The sequence below is a fragment of the Mangifera indica genome, chromosome 16, assembly GCF_011075055.1.
Source record: "Mangifera indica cultivar Alphonso chromosome 16, CATAS_Mindica_2.1, whole genome shotgun sequence".
Lineage (NCBI taxonomy): Eukaryota > Viridiplantae > Streptophyta > Magnoliopsida > Sapindales > Anacardiaceae > Mangifera > Mangifera indica.
This window is the reverse complement of record NC_058152.1, coordinates 3,675,072-3,701,040: the sequence shown is the minus strand read 5'-3', so window position 1 is coordinate 3,701,040 and position 25,969 is coordinate 3,675,072. Positions and strand designations below refer to the sequence as shown.

The following is a 25,969-nucleotide window of genomic DNA, read 5'->3' as shown; positions in this document are numbered from 1 at the left end:
TTTCCAACGTTGGGAGGGAGAGAGTGGTTGTAATTCACAGGGAAATTTGAATGAGAGGAAATATCGCTTTTTAAAATTAATTTTACAGGAAAAATGTTAATTTTTCGAATTAAAAAAAATTTATAAATTCATAGGATTTTAGGGATTAAAAAGAAAATAATAATTTTACCTATTCTTCTGAAAGAAAATTTTAATAGAAGTTAATTCATAGATAAATATTTGAAGTTTTCAACTATTGCAGGTATGTTTTAAGATTAGAATAAAACTTAAATGGGAAATTGTCCTTTTCCCTAAATATAAATATCAAGAGGGTGATTAATAATAGATTCATGGTAACTTCAATTACTAAAATTTGATTCACGAACGATAGATTCAAATTACCAGTGATTACCCAAACAGAATTAAACAAGTGGGCATTCATGTAATCCATTGGTAATTTGTCTAAATACAGGTATAAGTTTGAATTTTTGGATTCGCATCCATGGATAATAAGTTTTTACGGGTGGGTCGAATATGCCGATGGATCACCCTTTTGTTTATTTATTTTCATTTTTCACTTCAACATCGAACTTACAACATACCAAATACAAATTTCATATATTTTTCCTTCTTTTGATATAAAATAAACTCAAATTCACCCTAAAATGAAAGAATTTATTATGTTGAAGATTATAAATATTCATTTCATGTTTAATGTTAAAATTCTTTAAATTTATAAAAACATTTTTATAATTTAAGATAAATTTTCATTCCTCTACGATATACTAATGTGCTTAAAAAAATTTTTTAAATTAAGACAAATACATTAAAATAATGCAAACAAAAAAGAGATAATGAGAAATTAATATTAACGAGTATCCTACAGTTTGACCCATATCTAGTATAGATTTTAGAAATTATTATTCATATACTCATCCATACCCGTTTTAACCGCACTCACATCGTCTCAACGCACCTTTTTGCCAAGTCTAATATATATTATTTTTGATATGATTAGCTATAAATATTTGATGTAAATAATTATGATATTTAGTTAAATATAATAAAATAATATTAAAATAAAGTAAATATCTTTGGATATAACTATGGTAAAATATTGTTTATGTTAATTGTTATATTAATTAAAAGTGAGAGTATTTCAATCCTAAAAAATGAATAAGTATATATAAAATTCTAATAGAATCAAAATTACCTTAATAATTTTTTAATACAGTGAAAATGATAATCAAATTATATTTTGTATTATTTATCATATTATTATTAGAATATTTTATTAATTAATAAATCATATAAAATAATACAAGTAACAAAATATAAATAAATAACCAATATATTTTTTTATTAGTGAAAACCAAACATTTGGATAGTATTGTGAAATAACAATTATAACCTTCTAACCAAACCTAGTGTTGGATTGCACTTCCCACCAAAAAACACATAAAACATGTGTGATTTCGATGACTCTAACAATTGAAATTACACTATTTTAAGTATAATTTGGCTCAAATTGTACATACACAAAAATGTAACTTAGTGGAATCCCATTAGACAAGGTGCAATATGATAAAATCTTATATTTGGTGTGATATAAGCGATCAAATTGCACGGACCCAATCTTTAGCAATCAACAACTCTAAACTAGGTAATTTTTCAAAATCCTTTAAATCAATACCAATATTGACATTACACTCTTCTTTTTCATACAGTCTTGAATAATCACCACTTTTTCTGAATCATACCATGACATAAAGTTTCTAAAAGAATTGAAAATGAAGAATAATTTTTCCCTCTTTCAGTGCAAGAATGGGTCAATTATGTCATATTTTTAGCTAAGACTTTAACAAATAAGACATTATGATCATCTTAAATCTTATATCATAGTTCATTGATAGAGTTTTTAACCTTTATAATTATGTGCATGCACTTCTGCTTAAGGTTTATACTAGGGATGGCAATGGGGAGGGCCGGGGAGGGGATATCAATCCCCGTCCCCGTCCCTGTAGAGGATATCAATCCCAATCCCCGTCCCCGTCCCCGTAGGGGATATCAATCCCTGTCCTCACCCCGTCCTCGTTACGGGGATAAAAAATAATCCTCGTCCCCTCCCCGTAAAGTAAAATCTCCTCTCCATCCCCTCCTCGTCCCCGCGGGGAAAAATCCCCTCCCCATACCCGTAAATATAAATTTTAATTCCTTTATGTATTTCAATAAATAAAATAAATCATATTCTCCCAAAATTTTAATTCTAATTAAGTTTTGAAGTTGAAATATAATTAATTTGGTACATTTGCATTTTATGATAATGAGATTCTAGGGTTTTTTTAATATATTAGATTAATAGTTTAGAAATTAGTAAAATTAAAGTTATAGTTTTAATAAATTATAATAAAAAAATTTCTAGAACTTAATATTTTAGAAATTATTATATTAATATATTAGATTTAGGGGATGGGGAGGGGAGGGGCGGGGCGGGGACATATGTATCCCCGTCCCCAATTACAGAGATTTTTTTCTTCTCCTTTCCCGCCCCTTTTCCCGTTTTTATCGGAGAATCCCCTCCCCGTTAGGGTCAGAGAGGGTCGAGGCCCCTAAAGTCGGGTCCAAATTGCTATCCCTAGTTTATACCCAATGAGAGGTTATTGACTCCAGTAATTCTTAGCATGTTGAATATTATTCGATAATCACCACTCTTTATTTTCCAATATATGTCCTCATATTGTTATCCGTTTATGTCCATTGTCCTCGGTATCTAACAAAAAATACTACTTTAAACATTTTGATCAATTGCACCAAGAAAAAAAACTGTTTATTATATTTGTAGTCATCCCTAAATTCGATTCATTAAAAATACATAGAATTTAAATAATAGTAGCATTTAACCCTCTATTAGGATATTAATTAAAATAATCTTTTTTTAAACCTTTTATATTAGGATATAGTTGAATTCAAGCCGAGTCAAGCTCGAGTTCAACTCAGTTTATATATAACTGAGCTCGAGCTCATCGAGCTCGTGAACGTCAAACTCAAACTCGATTCGATTTATTTTTTGTTATTAAAACGATATCGTTTTAATATATATTGGACAAAAACGACATCGTTTTAATATATATTGGTCAAAACGACATCGTTTTGTATCAAAATTTTTAATTAAAAATTTTGATGAGTAACTCGAGCTCGACCGAACTCGTGTAAGGTTGGCTCATTCAAGCTGAGCTCGAGCTTGAGCTCGAACGGGCTCGGTTTGAGTCCAGCCCTATATATATAGAGCCATTTTTTTTCTATTATACATATATAACCTAAAATATAAAATATCCAAAATACCCTCAGTATTTATAGTCACCTAATCAACACATAAACCTCACTCACCTAGTCAATCTATAAAATAAAATCATTCACCTAGTAAGGCAAAAAATTACTTACTCACCCATCTAGCCAACCCATAAAGCAAATCATTCACCTTGTTATAGCAAAAAAATTTTCACCAATTTTAAATTTTTCAAAAATTGGTTGGTCAGATGATTGGCTGGCCGACCAACCATTTTTAATATTTAATAATTGGTTGGCCGACGCTAATTTTTTATTTAAAAAATTAGCGTCGACCCCCAATTTATTTGATAAAAATTGGTTAACTAACAACCAACCAATTTGAAATTATTAATTATTAAAATTTTAAATTTAATTTTTTAAATTGTTTTTGACTTTATTTTTTCACAGTTTTTATAATTTTAATTAGTTAATATTTTAACCACTTTCTTTTGTTTTTTCTATTAGAATGTTGTTGGAAGTGGACCACAACTTTGTATCACTATTGTTTTTTATCGAAGACTCATTTCCTTTTAAAAGAAAAGTCAAACTAAAAAGTGAGTCAGACTAAAAAATAATTATATATGTATAGTAGAAAAAAGTAGTTATATATGTATAAAAAACAAAAAAATAAGTAGTTATTTTAGTTAATTACATCTCCTTCCACATATAGCCACTTTTTACACATGTAAATTTTTAGGGTTTATCATCTTAGCCGCTTTGTCATCAAATATACCACCACAACCCATACAACAAAAAATATCATATAACCCCTATAATGTGAAATATGTAAAATTGCTTAACCCCTATTTTCAACAATAATATGATAAATTACACTTATGTCCACTAGGCTTAAATGAATAAAACTACATATACAAAGAAATCTTATTATTTATTTATACATACTAAAATGACAACATATGATTAAGTGATGTGATTCTTTACTTATTCTTTTAACTTTAACTTTAAAATAATATAATCACGTATTGTTACATTTTCTTGTATAGATATGTTAACAAGAAGTGTTTATACATATAACATTACTCAGACAAAAATACATTTATTAGGTCAGAGCACTCTTATCAACTGACTCTTTAGACTTCAAACAAAATCTACCTTAAGATTCATATCAATCATTAATAAAAACAATAAGCAACTGAAAAATACAGTTACATACCTGAAGTCAAATGAAATTCTTGCTAGATTTCATGATTTTTCAGTGAAAGTTTGCTAGAAATCTTACTGGAAATGAGAGTAAACCGATGAAGGATGATGCTAGGGTTTATATAAAGCTAGAAATGAAAGTAGAATGAACATTATTTGGATTGTCTGCTATATTTATATATTCACTGGAGCATTGGTTAAAATCATGTAAACCCTCCTACGATTGTAAAATTAATTAATTTATGGAGTGGGATGGTGGTATGAATAAGGAAGGTATTGAAAGTAATAACATGGACAAATTGAAGAATGGGAATAGCTAGGCCAGGTATATTTGAATAAACTATATGCACATATTTTTAATACATAATTTATGTACACAAATGATATATCATTATGTAATTAGATAATTTAGAATTAAAGATACAATAATACTCAGTCACATAATAAAACATCATTCATATATTCAAATTATATACTAAAAATATATACATATAATATTTCTCAATATATTTAAAGGTTTTGTCGGATGTATAAAAATGAAAATGAGGGTAAAGTTCAATAATATTACAATTAATGTCAAACTGACGTTAAAATTCAAATGGTATTATAGTAGTCTATCACATTTGGAAGACTTTTTTACTTTTAGCAATGCAACTTTGTTGCAGCGGCTGACTATAAAACAATAAACTGATACGAACTTTAAGAGAATTACATTTAAAAAACCAGTTATTAAGATAGGAGGGTCTAAAGTCATATAAGTCTTACACTAGTTGTTTATACTTTCTAATGTAAGATTCAAGTTTCATACCTTACACTTGGAATCCTAATATCCCACCACACTGCGCAACCATAACACCTACACGAGCTGACTGTGCACTAGCTCCTTGTTAGCTTCAGGCAAACACTAAAATGCTAATGTCATAACCTGCATCGCATGACTGCAATCGGGAGATATGGGGATAGCTTTGATACCAAATAATAAGAACTTTAGGAGAACCACATCTCAAAAGCTAACTATTGAGATGGAAGAGCCCAATGTCATATAAAACCTATACTAGTTGCCTTTACTTTCTAATATAAGATCCAAGTCTCATATTTTGCACTTGAAATCCTAACACTAACATGAAAACCGATATATCAAACATTAGTAAAATTGATAAAACATTAAAACTTTTAAGAAGAAAGTCTAAGTTCGAGCGTCTGTAAAACCTTGATTGGAATTACTAACAAAAAGGCAAAAAAAACTTGAAAACCACTTAAGAAACAAAATTAAACTTTTCAAATGCATTACCTAAATGCCTCATACAAGCTCTACCCTCAACAAAGCCAATAATTAGGAATAATATATCTAATATACAGTACACAACAGCTCCTGAGGAAAGAGACAATAATTTAACAACCAGGAAACTCACCCTTCTGGAATTATCACACAGAAAGGCACAAAAAAGAATGAAAGAATGCTAGGCCTTTTCAGCTCATTGATTTGGAATGCTTCACAAGCCAATCAATAACGGAGTCGATGTTTGTCGAGTTCTTGCATGAGATCATAAAGCAGCAAACTTCTCTGTCAACAATTGATCTCAATCCCCTGTACATTTAATTCCTGTTTAGTCCCTAAATGTTGCAAATTATACTTTTGAAAAGATGATATGATATTGAAAATTCTCTTAAAATTTTAATCATTCACCACTGTTCATTATCTTTGTAATTTTACTCCTAAAAATTCTCATTACCAAAGCAGAAAAAAGAAAAGCTTCTTACATTTGATCAGTCAATGCCTCTTTAGATAAAACTCCTGGCTTGTCAATCTTGTTCCCTAGCACCAGCAAAGGGATGCCATTAAGGGAGGGTTTACTAAGCAAATCATGAAGTTCACTCCTCGAGATGCTCAGGTTTTCAGGATCAGCAGCATCAACCACATAACTGCAGGAAAGTTCAGGTTGTAACAGCTTCCTTAATTGACATAAAGTTAAATATTGATTGACTTGTTTCAATGCTGAATAAAATTTAGAGAGAATTGTAGCATTCAGTTTCATTCGACCTGGTTGCCTCACATTTGACTGACAGAAAAGGTTCAGTCTAAGTGAGAAAATTCACTCATGCATCTATTCTTTCCACGATTCCAGAAGTGTCACCAGTTGGTAATCTCATTGATACAAATTGTGACTAGTAAATTTTCCATAGAATATCTTTCGAAACAAGGCTGCTTGTCCCATCAGTAATTCAGTATATTAAAAGTAATTCATGGGAGGAAACAGCTTTCAGAATGGAAGAGCTCACTGAGGCTCGAGTGATTATCAGTTCAATCAGTACAATGCAAAAAACACATTTTTTTCCCCAGCTTCAGGTGCATTAGCTTAGCTTTCTCCTATATCTAAATTGACAGAATGATGACTAAGCAGTGTAAATCAAAATTTGATAACTCTCCACCCAAATATGTAAAGTTTCCACTTATCCAGTCAAAACCATACTAGCTTCAGTGTAAATTGAAACTTGTTTAATCTCTAGCAAACAATAATCACAGTTTCCAAGCTTTGATCCATTCTTTCATAAAACGTCAAGAGTTTTATGAATCAAAAAACAATGATCAAGAACACTGTTTTGCACAGAACTCATAGAGGAAGAAAGAAGTCAACCATATTAACAAACAATAATAGATGCATTCACGTTCTGAATTCCCTCTCTCAATATCTTAATTAACTATTGAAATACTGATATAATATATTTTACAAGTAAATAGATTCTTAAAAATCAAACAAGGTGCTTAAAACTGATAGCAGGAAAAATGAACCTCTCATCATGACTGATGACAACATAAAACAAATTCTGTTGAACTTGTAAATCTCTCTGTAACATGAATGATAATTGTGCCAAAAAACAAGCACAAATAAATTTTACCCCTATAAAGAATTTAGGCAAGAAGAAGAGAAAAAAGAAATAATAACAAGTACAACTCTAACGTCCAGCTCAGAACCATGGTAAGCCCAAAAATTCAGCAAAAATGTAGCATTTGAAGGGAACAAAAAGGAAAAAGTGTGAACTAGAAGAATTGGCTACAGTAAAAATAAGAGTAGACAGTTAACCTACAAAATAGTTGAAATAAGGAATTAAGTCCTTACACAATAGCAGAAACTGCACGACAGTATCTCTCCCACATACTGCGGAACCTTGGTTGACCTCCAAGATCCCATAGCTTGATTGTAACTTTTCCTTTTGTTACTTTTCTCATATTGAATCCCACCTGAAAATTATGACATTAATGGTCTTAATGTTGCCTCTAAAAGTTAAAGAACATTGAATGCATAGAAATAAAATGTGAAAATTTTTATTTTTTAGCATAATAAGTAGCCAGAATAAGGCATTACTCACCGTAGGGATCATGTCCTCACTGTATCCACCAGTCTACAAACAAGATAATAAAGGAAATTTTTTGTGCATTAGTCTTGGAAAAAGGAAAAAGAAACACACACAGTAACATAATTTCCATTACTATGCACTTACAGCAACAACATTTACAAGTGAGGTCTTTCCAGCATTCTGAAGTCCAATCAGGGACAGCTCTATTTCCTGTTTAAAAAAGAGGCTGCAACCACAAACAGAGTAAAATGACATCGTAATGTGAGCATGGCCCATTGTCAACAAGAAAAAGAAAATGGTAAAACCAAAAAAAGGGAAAATATTAGCCCGAATGTCAGACCAGGTGTGAAAAGGAAAACTGAAAAAACTTTGTAAAAAAATGGTATCCTCAAAATCAGCAGTATTCACTCAAAAAATTTTATTACATACACCCTAGTTAAAGCAATTTCGCACAAAAAGTAAACAGTTTCTAGTTCAAACAACAAGGCCACTTACAGAGGTAAGAACTTGTAAGCTTAATTAAAACTTATAATTCCCCTACGCAACCCATTCATCTAAATAACATTGTATTTTACTATTTCCTCTTCCAAATTCTTGGGCTGTATTGCAATCATCAGAATGAATTCTGTTTCCCATTGTTATCCAAAATTGTATAATATATGCATTGATGCATGCATTGCCATTATACAAACTAAAATACAAGTATATATATAAATGTTAACTTTTCAGGCAAAAGCCATAATTCATTATTAAGCACAATAAGCATGTTTGTTATATTTCAGATCAGAGAAGCAGTAAAAATAGATGTAACAACTGCACGTCATAGAAAGCAGTCATGCAAATCAGTTTCCTTCTACCATTTCTTTGTGAAATAACTTCAGGTGGAAATTCACCATCAACACTACAGCAAATTTTTCTAACATGAAAAGAACTAACTTAAAAACATGTTTTAACAAACTATACATAAATCAGGATGAACCTTAAAAAAATGTTAATAAGTTAATTTAATATCTATCATAACAACCAACGTAGAATCTTTTCATCCACCTAGACAGAACAAAATGAAACCTTTGTATTCCATAAACATTTGTTAGATATTGAATACAGCATTTTCTTGAACATGTCATATAATGCTAAAAGAACCTGTTTAATCAAACTTATTCATGTTAAGACTTTAATAATACAAAATTTTCATAACCTGGTTTCCTAACTGTCAGTCCCTTAAATTGCTATTTCCAAGATTACATATCAAATATTGAAAATGATTGTAGCAACCTCTCTGCTGGAAGTGCAAGTCAATAACTGACCCTTTTTGCTTCTAAATTATTCCTACCATTTGATGTTTTGTGTCAGTTAAATCTCTTTCCCTGTCTATTAACTGACATATCATCTTCAAAGCCATTCCACTACAACGTATATTCAATTTAGGTTAAAAAATTTAAAAGTTAAATCCAATAAACATAACAACAAATTACACGTTCTTTGGCCAATAGCAAAACTAACAACCACATTCATTTGAAAAAAGGATTTTAAAAAGGAAATTCTGTTTGATATCCTGGAAAAAAAAATTCAAAAAAAAGCAAGCGTATTGAAGAACCAAGAAAAAAAAAATAATTATCACCAGCGTTGCTATAAACCAAAAGCACTTGCTCAAATAAAATACGAAGAATAATTAAACATAAAAAGTGAGCTTCCACTTCTAATATAAGTATCTAATTATTAACACTGACATTAGCATTGCAATTAAAAACTCCATTAACAAAACATAAAAAGAAGAATTCAACGTCGTAACCTGCGGAGCCAATTCAGAAACGCTTCCAACAATCCCATTTTTTGATTATCAGAAAATCACAAGACAAAGGGATAAAGAGATCTAAGCCTCTGACTGTTGTCCTCAGTTGGACTCTTCTGGAGACGAACCTTCGTTGGCGTTGCGTCTACTGATTTGCCCGTATCCCTACCAACCACAAACTGACAGAATATGGAAGTAATTCTTTCAACGCTGCGATGACCAAGCAGTTAAATCGGGAGTAATTATTTGGGTGATTCAAATTAGAGGAAAATCAAACCTGTTACAGAATTTGACCGTTTATCTCAAGTGAATCCAACGTGGCAGTGCTGACTGGATTTTCTTTAAACGGTCCTGATTTTTCTGGTGGCGTTAGTTTAGCAAGAGTGTGCGTTCGTTTGCGTAACTAAGAGGAGAAGATTCCACACGTAGGAGGAAATTTTCGAAATTTCGAAAAGGCCGACCGAGTTGGACCCACGGTCATTTGATAGGAGTAAAAAAGAACGGACCAATCATGGTGAGAATAGTAAGATGTCGCTGAAACGTGGGAGGTAATGATTGGATGTTGGGTTAAATATGGACGATGCTCGAGACCTTTTTAAGTGGTAAAGCCAGCTGTGACAAAGGCGTCATGTGAAAACGACTGAACTCGGAAGCAATGACCCACACTCATTATTTCACGTGTTGAAAGGGATATTAATAAAGTACTAAGAAAGAGATATATACAAAATTAATTATATTGGTGACTTGTAGTTAAAGTTGGTAGTGGCTTAGGCCAGGGTGCAGCTCATGCGTTGGGTCAGCTCGATCAAAACACAAAGAGAAAAGAACTATTTTTCATCCAAATTTTAGTTTAATCTCAAAGTTACACTCATAAAAGATGAAAAATTCACTCTCATTTATGACCAAATTTTTGTTAATTTTTTTTGTTAAAGAGAGTGTCAAAATAGTTATTTTACTATTTATATTAAAAGTTATAAAGTTTATTATTTTTTATCTCCCTTAGATTTTAGAAACTAACATTTCACTTTTACCTAAAGTTTTTAAATTTTGAAAAGTAATATTTTTACCCCCAAGCCTAGGGTTTCCATATTTTTCAAAATGCAACCGCCTCCCATAACTTTCAAAAACGACAGTTTCACCCCCCACTCTTCAACTTCATCTTCCGACGTCGTCTTCGGAATTAACTCCAACCTTCTCCTTCTCCTGGTGGAAAGTGATGGTGCAATAAAGAGACAAAGATCTCCTCGTCACATGACCCAACGACACTTCGTCATCTATCGTCGCTCATCGCGTTGTTTATACATGACAATAAAGCGTCGTTTTTCGTCTATTCTTCCAGATCTGGATGACGAAGGTTCGTCCTTCGTCATCTTTTGTAGCCGGATAAGAGAGATTAGTTGAAAGAGTCAGTCGTTGATGGTGGCCGGAGAAAGAAGCAAACCCTAAGGGTGAAATCTAAACTTTTCAAACTTTGAGGATGGGTTGAAATATTAGTTTTTAAACCTAGAGGGGGAAATGATAAAAATTTTGAAGTTCAAAGTTTATAGATAAAATAACTATTTTACCTCTGTCTTTAACTGAAATTTTGGATGATAGTTTGTTCATGGGTAAAAGTTTGAATTTTTCATCTCCTATGGGTATAGCTTTGAGATTGGGCTAAAATTTGGGTGGAAAATAGTCCTTTTCCCAAATACAATACAAAGTTTGGGACACGGTCATGGCCCCTAGGTCATATTCCCATGAATTTTAATAGATCCGCTTGTATACTTTTACAAATCGGTCTATCAAATTATAATTTTTAAATATTTTTTAATTTTTAATTAATTCTTTTATAATTTTGAAATAATTTTAATAAGTTGTATTGGGTGAGACACAATCCCTTTTTCGTAACAAAATTATGAGAGTCAAGTTTGGCCACAGACTGGTCATTTAACTAGGGATAAATACAAATTGAATTAAGTTTAAACATCTTTTTGATTAAGATTAATCTAATGAAAAATAGTTTGATTCAAATTCATTGAGCTAATATTAACGGTGGTTTGAATAAAAATTATTCGATTCAAGTTTGACTCAAATTTATGATTGAAATTCATGGTTCAAATATATGAGTTAAATTCATGGTTTGAATTCGAAGATTATTGATAAAATGACGTTGTTTAATAATTATTTAACATAATTCAAATCAAGTCACAAGTTAAGTTCAAACTGAATTGACCTATCTATCTAGCTTGCGAGTTAAATTGAATCGAACTTTTTATAACTCGAGTTCAACTTAGTTTTTATTTGAGACGAATTTTTTAACTTAAACTTAGTTTATATTCAAATTAGATGAATTTAAATCAAATCAAATCAAGTCAAGCCAACTTTCAAATCGGAGCTAACTCCGTTCAGATTCACCATACTTTAACACCTTTACAATCTACTATACTGAGTTATATGCATGCAAGCAGAGAAGGGAAAATCTTATTTTATTTCTCACACTAACAAACCATACATTTACAAACCTTTATATTGAAAACAAAAGAAAAACATCTAGCAACTGTTGCCGACTTTTATGTGAGATCTGAACCATTAACCGAAAAATAATATAACCGTTACCTAGGAACAAACCTTAGAGCTATCGGATTTTATTTGTCGCTGTTGATTTCCTTCTCTTCAGAGCACCAGAAGGTGAACCAGTTGCTCTTTCTTTACTCTTTGAAGAAATACCTCAACTCTTCATGGCATGCATTCTATTTGTGAATGATACGGTACGTATTACTCAAACCACACCGTATCAATAAAGAAACATGCGTTCCGTTAAGAACATTAACCCAAAGGTCAAAGACTTATTCCCACCCAAGGTTTTGTGCAATCCTTCCTCTCACCTACAAAGTTTTGAAAACTCAAATACCGGAGATGAATGAAGAAGTTGTCAGAGATGAATGGAGAAAATGGTGGAAGACAGGGGTGCAAGTGCGATATTTCCAACTTTGAGGGGTGGCTTAAGATGAAAATTTTGAAAAAAAAATGAAACTCTAGGATAGGGGGGAAAATGTCATTTTTCTAAATAATACACTTCTTCAATAAAATTTTATTTTCTATAAGTATATATACATAAATGTTAAAAATGGTAAATTGATAATTTATAATGAAATTAATTGATTCTGTTAACTTTAATAGCTAATAATTAGGTATTTGAGTTTTTAAAATTTAACAAGTAAGAGTTTGGGGATGCTAGAGTTGGATTCGAATCGAACCGAGCTCGAGCTTAGCTCGACTTAATAATAATATAGCTCGAGCTCATTATGCTCGAGCTCGAACTCTTTCGAGTTCAATTCGATTCGTTTTGAATTCGAGTATTCGTTATTAAAACGACGTTGTTTTAATACATATTAGTCAAAACGACGTCGTTTTGTATCAAAAATTTTAATTTACAAACTTTGACAATTAAGCTCGAGCTCGGCTCAAGCTCGAAAACATTGGCTCGAGCTCTCTCAAGTTGGCTCATTTTGAGCTTATTCGAACCGAGCTCGAGCTCGGCTCAAGCTCGAAAACATTGGCTCGAGCTCTCTCGAGTTGGCTTAGGGTTGGCTCATTTCGAGCTTGTTCGAACCGAGTTCGAGCTCCAACTCAAACAGACTCAGTTCGAATCCAACCCTAGGGGATGCACTAAATCTTGGGTGGGAATAAGTTTTTTGGCCTAAACCAAAATGTTCCCTCTTGCAGCCACATTAATCATAAAAATAGTATTATATATATAAATAATGATCTGTTATTGTGTAATTGATTAAATTTAAATTAGAAATAAAATAACATCTATTTATATAATAATATATACATATTATTTTTACTTATAATTTTATTGTAATCTTAAACTCCTTTTATAAAAAAAATTACTTTTACCGCCCTCCCTCAATTCCGACTGGTAGCGGTACAATTGCCAGAGAGTATAATTTGCTTCTACACCAACATCATCTTCAACCCACCATTCTTCTTTATAACTATAACCAAAAGAAAAGTCAGAAACATCCTCCCTCAGCCCGCATAACTGCTACAAATCTACACTAGTGGTTAACATTCCTCGAACAAATCGTCTCTCAGATTTTACACCTGCTGAAGCTCTGCAACCTCCTTGATACTCAGATCAATATTATCTCATGACTATCTTTGATCAGCTTCCCTTAATTGTTCAAATCAAGCATACAAAAGTGTTAAAGATAGTGTCCCAGAACTAATAATTAATAGTGCACTTTTGATGTAATTATTTGCAATAATTTTTCAATTAATAAAATAGCGATTCTTTGGGTTATATTTTATGCACAATTTAATTATATATCCTTAAAGTGGTTGAACTGTAACAAAAAATTCAGTATATGTTAACCGATTATAAGACTCTTAAAGTGGTGATATATGTGATCCTTAAACTTAAGATTATTAGATTATCTTATACAAAAATCACTATAGCTTGATGCGAACGTATCATAGTTCTTAAAGAGAGTTGTCAAAAAAGTAGTGATTATCTATATTGAGATATGTTTTAAAGACTATGTTGGATCAATAAAATATTCAATACTATCGAACACGAGAGTTATAATCTTAGATAACTCTACGAATAAATGATAATGATAATTTAAATTTGTAGTCACAATAAGATTGAATTGGTGTTCAATCCAATTTAGTTCGATTGTTGGCGAACTTCAGCGCATGCATTGAGGGTTTTTTTAAGGAGACATTGAATCTATATTTTAATCTCGAAGAAATATCATATAACAAAAAATTAATCTTCATGTGGCTTAGGTATTCTCGACGATCAAACTTCTTTTTTTATTATCCAATGTTTTCTTTCTCTCTTTTCTTGTGGAAATTTTGTGAAATTAAGAACGCATTATGTTTTAGCCGTCTAATTTTGTTCTTTATATAATTCTTATAAAATAGCATCACTCACAACCGTGCATCTACTATGCATGGTCATCCAAGCAGTTCTAACTATTCTTATCATGTCCTTCAACTTTTGAAGACACAATTTATCCTATAACTGTTTGCATGTACGATTGTACATTTCTTCATGCATAGTCATACATCACAACCAGTGACAAACTTATCCTTCCAGCTTATGTACGAGTGTATACTCCTACCATGCACAACCGTACACCACATCCTATACAAAAAGTTAAATATAACAAATAAATAGATTTCACTAACATACTTAAGTCCAGTGGAGTTTTCTAATTCAAACTATATTATTCATGGCAACGGGGAATCCTATAATTGATCACAAACCCACTTACAACAAAACATAATAAATAACACCCACATGGAAAGTTAAACAAGTGTTACCAGTTTTAAGAGTTGTTAATCCCCTAATTAATTAGCATTTACAATTTAATGGGTCGGCCCAAAATTTAGTTGTTGAATCGCCATCTAATCACCATTTTGGTACAAGCTGCGTTCCCAACAGCCTCAGTAGGAGGTGTAACATAATGAATGTTTTGTTGTTGATGTTGGAAGTTGGTCAACTAATCCAATAATTAAATGACACGTCTACTTATTCCATGCTTAACAAATATTTTATACAAATTTATAACTAAATTGTTTCAATTGAAATGGATAATTTTTTTTTTGGCAGAAGACTTATCGTCACCCCAAAGTTTAATTTATTTTTAGACTCTCATACATAAAATTTTAAAAATTTAAAAATTTATTTATTATTTAATTTTTGTTAAAGTCTTTTATTAGTTGTAAGAGTACAATTATCATTTTATTATTAATATTAAAACAAATAAAATTTTATCTTATTTTTTCACCTTGGTTTTAAAAACTTATAATTTTTCTTCAATCAAAGTTTTGAAAAGTTTTCTCTTTTTCCTTTGGTGCCAACCATACCTTTTTCTCTGCCATGCTTCACCTCCTGGAAGATCGACCTCTGACAAATTGAAGATGATGCATGAATCGAACACTTTTGGCCACAAATTGACCATTCTATGGTTATTATTCAAGTAAGAATCGAAGCTTAAGTCTTTTGACCAACTTCAATTTGTAAATTGAAGACGACATATGAATCGAAGAAGGTTGCCATCTTCGATTATAGGCCACAATCAAAGAAGGCATGAATCGTAGACAACACACAGATCAACTATTTTCAATTCATGGGAAGTCAATTGTCCAAGAGGTAGAGCATTGTAGAGAAGAAGGTATGGTTAGTTGGAGAACGATCGGCAGAGGAGAAAATAAAAAATATGAAACATATAATTTTTTAAAATTTAGATTATGAAAAGTTATAAGTTGTTAAAACTAAGATAAAGAAATAAAATAAAATTTTATTTGATTTAATATTATTGATAAAATAATAATTTTATTTTTATATCTAAAAAAAAATTTAAATAAAATTAAATGACAAATAAATATTTAAATTTTTAAAATTTTAAAATTTTACGAATAAAAATTTGAAATAAACTAAACCTTAGGTGGTAATAAGTCTTTGGATGGTAGCATTTCTAATCAGGCGGAAAGTGAATACTGTCATTTTACATTGACAATATGAAAAAAATAATAATAATAAATGGAATCATTTTGATTATTGGACAAATTATGAAAATGTATAGATATCCTTTGTTTTATTTATATAAATTATAAAATTAATTTTTAAAAATATTACTTGAAAAATAATATCATTATTAATTATTAAGCATTATATTAGAATATATTCACTTATTGCACACAATGGCAAGAGACACTTTTAATGATTCAATATAAGCAACTAATGATGAAACTAATAGTATTGTTAGTTATATATTAAATACCCGGTTTATATGTTAGTACTCCTGAGTGGTATGTACGTTCTGATTTGATTTGGTTTAAAGTTTTTCAAATCAAATTAAAAAATAATTTTAAATTTTTTTAAACCAATTAAATTATTTTAAATTTCAAAGTAAACCAAACTAAAAAAATACGATTGGATCTGATATAGATTACGGTTTAAACTTATTAAAATTATTTACTTCTAAATAAAATTAATTAAATTATAGTTTTATATAATATAATAGAAGTATGTAAAATAAATATAAAATATATATAATACACATGTAAAAAAACTGATAAAATAAATATAAAAAAATAAATTATACACTTAATTATGTATATGTATTTTAAAAAAATACGATTTATAATTTAGTTTAGTTTGAAAATTGTCTAAACTGTAACTTAAGCTAAAAACTATATTTAAAAAATTTATCAACGTAAATCAAACCAAATCAAACTAAACCGTAATTTTTAAAAAATTTAGTTTAGTTTTTATAATTTAAACTGAATTATACACATTCCTAATGCTCTCTATTTTATGTTAATTTATAGAATAAAATTATGCATAATAAAAATTATATAAATTTATTTGTATAGATTAATATTGCCATTTGTGACTAAAAAGCGTAATTATTTATTTATTTTATTTAAAATTATTTAACCAAATGTTATAATCTTAATTTATATAAATAATTTTATAATATTTATTTATTCATATAATACAAAGTCAAATATTTATTTTGATTAAGACCGTGATCCAGACTTTGATACTATTAATATATGAAATTTAATAAAATATTATAATAAACAAATAAAGACAAAAAAGAAAAATACACATTAATGAAGTGATGAGAGCCATTATTCTTGGCGGTGGTGGTTAAAGTTTCACTTAGAATTTCATATTAAAATGGACATTTTGTTTGAAAAAAAAAAAAAAAAAAAAGAAAACAATCGGCTTTGATGAAAAAACCAGAAGACTTATTCACACCTAAGGTTTGAACCAAACTTTTTCTATAAATTTTTTAAAATTAAATATTAACTCTTTTATTAAAATTTTTAATAAAAATTAAAAATAAAACTGTTATTTAAAAAAATTAAAAAAATCTTATTTTTTTTAGATTAAAAAACTAATAATTTTTGTTACTCAAAGTTTAAAAAATTAATATTTTACCTTAAAGTTTTTTATTAGACGAAAATGAATTATCTTCTTTTGTCAATAATATCTTTAGAGCGATTGAATTTGAAAGATATGTGGAAAAGGTTAGGTCTCAATTGGAGTAGAGGTGACCGAAGAAGGGAGAAAAATTCTAAAATAAAATATTAACTTTTTAAAATTTAAATTAAAAAATTATTAATTTTTTAAATTATAAAAAAAATAAGATAAAATTATAATTTTTTAATTTATTTTTAAAAAGTTATTTTATCCTATATGATAATTTTAATAAAAATGTAAATATTTAAGTTTTTAAAAGTTTGTGGTCGAGAGTTTGAGAATAGACTATGCAAATGAAGATTTGAGAGTTTATAAAATTATCCAAATTTAATTTACATTTATGATAAATTATTTCTCAATCCAGAAGCCAAAGAGAGATTTTAATTTTAAAACGATTCCCCCCTTTTTCTTTCTGATTCATTTTGTGAGCTGCTGTAATTTTCTCTCAATAATCTTTATAATAAATTTAAAAGAGTTTCTTTAAATCAAAGTTACTTAAATTTCATCCATTTTGAAGTTAATCCACAAAAGCTCAAAAATTGAAAAAGGAAAAAAGAAAAAATCTGAAAATCCTTATAAGGAAGGAAGCCATGGATTCAGTCTGAAAATCAAGTCACCGCATACTTATTCTAGCGTACCCAACGCTCAAGTTAGGAAAGAACAGCGTTGGTCCCAAGTCACAATCATCGTTGCCATCGCCTATCGGATCCCTTCAACTTGAAATTACAACTCAACAAACTTCTCTTCTCTCATTTTCTGAGATTGCACTGTTTTTTTCTTTCTTTCCTTACCTGACCCAGTTGTTGAATTAATCAAATGATACAGTTTGTTTTGACTCCGAGTGAGTGTTAACGCGGAATCCCATGTCTGGAAATAGTGGTGCTCAATTCATGGTTAAGGTGTTCTCAGGTAAGTTGACTGACTTTTGCTATTGGTTTTCTTTTCTTAAATATGGGCTGATTAAGCTTTTCCACTGGATCTGGATTGAATTCTTTTTGTTCATTGCTGGTTTAGTTTTGACAGTTGTTTAAAATCACTCTGATCATACCTTCTTTTGGAGGTCTTGTTGGCTTTCTGTAATTGGGTTTATTGTGCTCTTATATTCTCAGTTTATTGTTTATGGGAAAATATGAAGCCAGGTTGAATTTTTTTTTTTCATTTTTCACGTTTTGTTTTCGCTGTTATTTTCTTTAATTTTGAAGTCAATATGGGCATAATTAAAATTTTATCGACTATGCTATGCTTGCTAATTAGGAAAGATTAGAATTTGAAAATTTTAAGGACTTAATTACAGTTTATTCAGTGATTTATGATTTCTTTTTTCGTAATTTGGTTCAAAGATTTTTGCTGGTCTTTGAAGTTTTCAAATGAGAACTTTTGTTTAAAAAAATGTTGATTCGCATTGTTGGGACTTATGTTTGGTCGGGTTTACTGGATCTCCTAGGTTGCATTTTCTTAATTGCAGCATTATCTTCGAGATAAAAAGGAAGAGAAAAATGAGGATGAGGAACAAATACAGAAAACCAACCACTTTCCCTTCCAATGCAGGGAGCAGATGTTCAATGTCTACCGTGGTCTGGAGCTTGGTGGGTCTTCTTCTTATGCTTCATATTTACTCCCTTGCTACCCACAAAAATGGGGTAAGTGGGGAAGTCCAATTGCGCAAAAGTCAACATGTATTATTTCGTGAACTAGTAGAGGTCGAAGAGGAGAATATCCAAATTCCCCCACCTAGAGGAAAACGCTCACCACGCGCTGCAAAGCGAAGACCTAAGCGGACAACCACATTGATTGATGAATTTCTTGATGAGAATTCCCAGCTTAGACATGTGTTTTTTCCTGATATGAAAACTGCTATAGATCCAATGAAGGACAATGGGAATCATAGCTTCTATTACTATCCGGGAAGGATTTGGTTGGATACTGAGGGAGCTCCTATTCAAGCTCACGGAGGGGGTATGATATATGACCAGAGATCAAGGACATATTATTGGTATGGAGAGTATAAAGATGGACCCACATATCATGCTCACAAAAAAGGACCAGCACGGGTTAGTTATCTATTTTAAATACATCTTCTTTTTGTCAAGTAAAGCTTGATCCTATGTGCTAGTCATTAAACTTTTGTGATACATTTCCTATAGTCTGTATCTTTCACTGGATTTCTTTCAGCATGCTTTTGCATAATTTTACTGATGCTACTTTTGAATTTCAATTGTTGGATTCTGTTTGCTAATCTAGTAAGTTCTGAAGGAGTTATTGCTTCATATAGATAGTGTTGTATGAGATGGTTACTTGCTGAAAATCCTGGACTTTTTGTTTGGTGTTTATTGAAATTAATTGATAGTTTGATGGTTTAATTTGAGGTTCTTCAAATTGTACGAAATTTAACATGATTATTTCTCATCTAGAAATTTGTTATGGCTTTGGGTACATTTATCTTCTCAAGTTGGCACTTTTCTTGTCTGAGAAACTCTTACATTTGAAAGGACCTGGACTTTAAGAGATATTTGAGGAGATATTTTTCCCCAAATAATGGTTATAAATGAACTGGTATCTCTTGAGAGAACTTTGGTCTTGTTTAGAATTAGAAGTTACTTTCAAATGAGCGCGTCGCATGCCAGATTAGGTATATCTCTTGCAAAGGGGGGAGCTACCATGTTGGGAATTCTTATGAGATGCCTTTCTTTCCTTAAAGTCTTTTCTTGAGGGCTTCACTTGCTTATTTGTCTGGAGCTTTCCTCCGGATGGATTCCATGCTCTCTTTGTGTTTAGTCAGTAGCACAAAGCTAATTTAGTACCAATCCTGTTGAAGAAGAGTAACTTTATACTGTACATTCTTTTGATTGTATTTCTAGCAAAGTAATAAGTTTTTCTTAAAAAGGGGATATCTGGATGTCAAGTTCAATGATAGCAATGCGTATGAGCTTGTTCATGATAATTTCTGTGTTGTGGGAATAATTACATGGTGGGAATTTCTCATGAGTAAGCCTTCTTTGGTATGGTGCAAATGTTCAATGTATTGACCTGCTATGATAGCTGGATGTGATCATGTGATGCCAGCTGCAGCAGTGCATCATTGATATTGATTTAAGGAGTTACTGGACTACAGTTTGAAGTGTTACATGAGTTCTGGTTTACCTACGATGAATGCTTTACTAAAATTGTAGAGGGTACATTAGAATTAACACCATATTTACATAGATGAGATTCTAAGAAAGTGGTGATATCTGTAAAACTGCAAAGAACAGGTTGATGAATCACCAATCCACAGATTTAAGTAGTCCTGACTTTTCCAACAACACATGCCTACAGATCATATGTCGACATTGAGATCATGAAAAGAACGCCATATTTTCTGCTCCCTGCTTACCCTTGTTGAGTTTAGTCAAAATTTTGATGAACAAAATTAGTATTTGTGGAAATTCTTTTATGACATTTGGGAGTTGACATTGTACATATTATATCTGAGATTTGTGATGAGATATTGTACAAATTATTACAGCATGCCGTCTAAGTTGTCTGAATTCATGACACTGCACATCATGCTATTTACAATGTACATGTTATTTTTAATGTTTCGTACCCATTCTTTACAGCATGCATTCTACCATGACATGCTTTGTTGTATTGCTGATATATGCATTTTTTACTGTAAATCTTTGTAACAACAAAGCGTGCAATTTCTGTTAAACAAAAATGATAATATGGTTGAGATTACGTAGAGATTTATTTCTTTTACCGCATTAGATGGTATCACTAGGCTGATACTCTCCTAGAAAAATCTATAATGTTAAAATTTGCTGTATTTATCATTTATACACCAGAAGACATCTTATTAGTAAGGAAGCACCAATGAAAACCTTTTTGTTTTCTCAATAACTATGGCTGAAGTGCTATATTTTTATTTCATAGAACTGTGTTGAAATTTAGTTGTAATTTTAATTAGCTCCTGTTTGAGATCAGAAAGGTCATGGTCTCAGGTTTAGGTTTAGTTCCAAGTTGGGTTGATGAATATGGAGTCTAAGATGAGCGATTTGATATATAGTGATGTACAATTAAAACTGCTGATAATTAATTGAATCAAGTTCAAGAGAAATGCTTTTTTATTTGTGCTGTGAGATGGACCAAAGCTATGTCAGCTGTTGGAGAAAACTATTCTAAGATTCTTTTCTCATTATATCAATAATATGCAAGCTAAATGATTGTGCATATGTGCTCAAAGACACAAATTATTTTATGAAAAGTGAGATTTTTTAAATTTATTAGCATTGAGAGGATAATTATTCGTCATTTGGATTAGGATGGTTCAGTATACCAATGTATAGCTGATCTGTGACTTCTAATTTTTTGTGAACTGCTTGTTCACATCTTTGTAGATCTTTACAATGTTAATACAATTTCTTTCGCTTTCTTATCCAAGGAACAAAGAAACCCACATGCAGCCTTGTGAAATGCTGTTTAAAATTATCAGAATAGAAAGCAACATTGTCTCTGCCCATGGTGTGTATGAGGAAATAAGTTATTTGGGAATTTGGATTCTGAGAAATTTTCTTGGTTGATATTTATAATGTGCATTAATTTAGTTTGTGAACTGTATTATCAAATTTTCAAAAAGATGGACTTATGAGCTTTGCATGATTATGGTTTCCAATTTTATTGGGGAGACGATAGGGTATATAAACTGTTATATTAGTTTAAGAAATTCAATAAGATTATGACTAGGTGTGCAAATGATGATTTTACCATCCAATGAATTGTTCAACTGAGAGGGTGTCGTTGAAGCTTTAATCAACTCTCAACCAACTCATGGGTCCAAAGGCTGTCTCCAACAGTAATCCTGATTCTAGTTTTTCTTTCTTCTAGTTGCACTTTAATTCTCTTTTTAGGGATTAGTTTCATCAACATACCGTGGTACAATGTTCCCGAAGAAGCTAAATGTTATTGATATTGATAATCTGGTAAAGATATTTTCTGTTTTGTTGCACAAACTCTTGAACCAATAAATCAAAGCAATTTCTGCATCTCCTTAGGGATTGTTACGGACCTGCAGCTGGGCTTGCTTCCTGGTCCCCTTCTGTTTCTGCTGGTTGGTGAAGGTTGAAGCAAGGCTTGAAGGGCTTGAAAATGACACCATTTATGTTTACGGTGGACTAATTGTAAATAGCAAAGTAACAGTACTCAATAGAGAATAGTGATTGAATCAACACACTTGTGATATCTGAACTGATTGTATTACAATAACCATGAAATACAAGTTGCAATGTTTGTTTACAATGATTCCCACAACTCAAAAGGATAACACAGAAAATGAAAATGAAACACCAGGACACCTTCACCAGCTTTTGATAGGTTGGGTCTCTCTTTCTCCCATTTTCTTCTTTAAAACTCAACTGCCTTTCTTCCCTCTCACTTCCTCCATCTTATTCATCTTTCCATCACTCTCAACTTTCTTTGCAGCCGCCAACTCAGCATATAAGACTTCAGCGGTCCAGGTTTCTGATGGCTTGAGCTCTGACTCCTCTAGGTTGTCTGCTGCTGGTCCTCCCAATGGCCTTTAGGTCTTAGTCAACTCCTCCACTTGGCCATTTGCTTTACCCCACAGCCTAGCTTTTCTTCCTTTCTTCCTCACATAGACTCTTTCCCTAACGGGGATTTACCTTATATAGCATCTTTTGTCATTTCAGTTGCTTCAGATTAAGTGCATATTATGCTTCTTTTTTTTTTTAATTTCATGCTCTAACATTATGTTCTAGTATCCACTGATATCAGCTTGTATGTTATGTAACTATTAGTGCATTGGTGTTTTAGTTTCTTTCAGATGTGTAGTTCCTTGTTTATCTATCAACTGCAAACCTTGGTGAGCACCTGGAATTTATTTAACTGCAAGTTCTGTTGGTTACTTGCAAGAACTTGATTTGGTTAGTTTTTCTCTTGAATTAGGTTGATGTAATAGGAGTTAGCTGCTATTCCTCCAAGGACTTATGGACATGGACAAATGAGGGCATTGTTTTGGCAGCAGAAGAGAAAAATGAAACACATGATCTCCACAAATCAAATGTGCTTGAGCGGCCAAAAGTGATTTACAATGAGAAGACAGGAAAGTATGTAATGTGGATGCACATTGATGATTGCAACTACACTAAGGCTGCCGTTGGTGTTGCCATTAGTGATTACCCAACTGGTCCTTTTGATTATCTCTATAGCAAGCAGCCACATGGATTTGACAGCAGGGACATGACAATCTTTAAAGATGATGATGGTGTGGCGTATCTTATCTATTCCACGGATGACAATAGTGATCTCCACATTGGACCGCTAACAACAGATTACCTTGATGTCACAAATGATGTGAGAAGGATTCTTGCGGGACAGCGGCGGGAAGCCCCTGCTCTATTTAAATTTGAGGGGAGTTACTACATGATCACATCAGGCTGCAGCGGATGGGCCCCAAATGAAGCGATTGTATATGCTGCTGAGTCCATTATGGGGCCATGGGAATTCATGGGAAACCCATGCGTTGGAGGGAACAAAATATTTCGGCTCACTACATTTTTCGCACAAAGCACATATGTGATTCCTGTGCCAGGGCTTCCAGGTTCATTTATTTTCATGGCAGATCGGTGGAATCCAGCTGACTTGAGGGACTCAAGATACGTCTGGTTACCTTTGATAGTAGGGGGACCTGCTGATCGACCACTGGAGTACAATTTTGGCTTCCCTTTATGGTCAAGAGTGTCAATATATTGGCATAAAAAATGGAGACTTCCTCTAAGATGGAGTTTTTGATCTGATCTTAGGTACATTTTTTCGATATAATTTTAGTGTATTGTATATGATAAATGCTCCTTGTTCATTCTCTCACTGATTTTCATAGACCATAGTTGTGTCTTGTTTCTCAAATACTAGTGCTTTTTAGGTCACACAGAGCAAACCTGGATTACATTGTTGGGTCTGAAGCACAGCCAGGGGATTTACATGTCTCTTTTCTCTGGCAATTTTTATATTAGTTCAATGTTTATGGAGAAAACAGCCCATCTGTTTGAAAATTGTACTTAAAAAAATAATTTTATTGTATGATATAATAATTTCCCTTTACCACATTGATATTTTGACAGGATGGATTTGATATTGTTGAGTTATCCTAACTGTTGTTCCAGTCTTCTGAATTATTGATTGTTTAGTGGATTTGGTTAAACTGCCATTCAACAAAACAGCCAAGTAGAAGAAGCTATAGTCAATTTTAATAGGGATTTTTGAAAATTTTGAAGATGAATTTTGATCAATTGCAAAAGACAAATTCACAATGATTTAATCTTAATTTCTTAGCCTTGGAACTAAAAGAAAATGAACCAATCCCTTTTTGCCATGTTACTACACTGTTCAAATCATGATGACTCCCTTAGACAATGACCTTAGACCTTACATAGTCCTTATTGCTTTCAAAGGTAATTTGAATAATAAAAGAATAAAAATTCAAATATGAGAATAAAGTTTAAATCTTTTTTAATAATATTTTAAAATTAAATTTTTGACTTACCTAATATAATAGTTATGAGATCAATTACTAGATCTAAAATTTCATCAACTTGGGATGGTCAGTTCTCTCTCGAAAGAGAATTTAAGAAATTCTTCATAATTTTATGAAAATGATGTAGATGGGCCTGAACCCAGTGGTCTTAAGTTGGGCCAGGAACTTTGAGCCCAGATAGAGAGATTCTATCATTGAAAAGCCATGAATTTGAAATGAAGATAACGTAAGAGCAGATTCAAAAGGTGGGCATCAAACTTTTTCAACGTGTTGGCATTCAAATTTGGTCCATACAAATAGACATGCATTCATTATAATCTTCGCCAATGGTAAACAACAACAACAGGGCAAGAAAAGCCTGAAGTGATGGGCCAACTCCTTTTAAAATAAATGTTAACGTGGGGGGGCAAGTCTTATCAAAAGATTAAGATGTGAAGCATAAAAAGCAGTTCCCACTATTCCATTTCCAATTTTTTCCTAACTCCTCTGTGGGCCAAAAAGTTCACCTTCTCCTCCTGTTAACATTGCTGCTCCACCATCGACCAATCTCAATCTTCACTCATGTATGTACATATGGCTATTATTATTTCCTGCCCATCTACCTTTATCTTTTATAAATGAGAAATGTTAAGTGTATATATTTTTTATATATAATTTAAATACATATATTATATATTATTATAAGATTAGATGTTATTTTATCTTTAATGTAAAATTATTTAATAAGAGAATAGCACATCATTTATATATGTAAATTGTATATAAAAAATATGTATGTTTAGTTTTATTGTTTATCTAATGCTTAAAAAATGTGTGTGTGTGTGTGTAT

General features: G+C 31.4%; 2 protein-coding genes across 5 annotated transcripts; one reads left to right on the top strand and one right to left on the bottom strand.

Moving 5' to 3' along the window:
* Positions 1-5,723: 5,723 nt before the first annotated feature.
* Positions 5,724-10,020, bottom strand: LOC123199739 (ADP-ribosylation factor-like protein 8a). The gene is made up of 7 exons (XM_044614792.1): positions 9,894-10,020; positions 9,617-9,795; positions 7,969-8,050; positions 7,837-7,869; positions 7,587-7,708; positions 6,229-6,390; positions 5,724-6,055 (listed from the first exon to the last, which is right to left on the bottom strand). The coding sequence occupies exons 2-7, from the start codon at positions 9,652-9,654 to the stop codon at positions 5,938-5,940; spliced, it is 555 nt and encodes a 184-aa protein (XP_044470727.1). The 5' UTR covers positions 9,655-9,795; positions 9,894-10,020; the 3' UTR covers positions 5,724-5,937.
* Positions 10,021-17,999: 7,979 nt separating this feature from the next.
* On the top strand, positions 18,000-24,710 carry LOC123199412. 4 transcript variants are annotated; one of them, XM_044614412.1, is made up of 4 exons: positions 18,000-18,518; positions 19,075-19,660; positions 23,553-24,409; positions 24,529-24,710. In XM_044614412.1, the coding sequence occupies exons 2-3, from the start codon at positions 19,106-19,108 to the stop codon at positions 24,396-24,398; spliced, it is 1,401 nt and encodes a 466-aa protein (XP_044470347.1). In that variant the 5' UTR covers positions 18,000-18,518; positions 19,075-19,105; the 3' UTR covers positions 24,399-24,409; positions 24,529-24,710. The 4 variants fall into 4 exon arrangements, with proteins under 4 accessions (XP_044470347.1, XP_044470345.1, XP_044470348.1 ...); XM_044614410.1 differs by having other exon boundaries at positions 18,001-18,518; positions 19,054-19,660; positions 23,553-24,710; XM_044614413.1 differs by having other exon boundaries at positions 18,002-18,518; positions 19,158-19,660; positions 23,553-24,710.
* Positions 24,711-25,969: the final 1,259 nt, after the last annotated feature.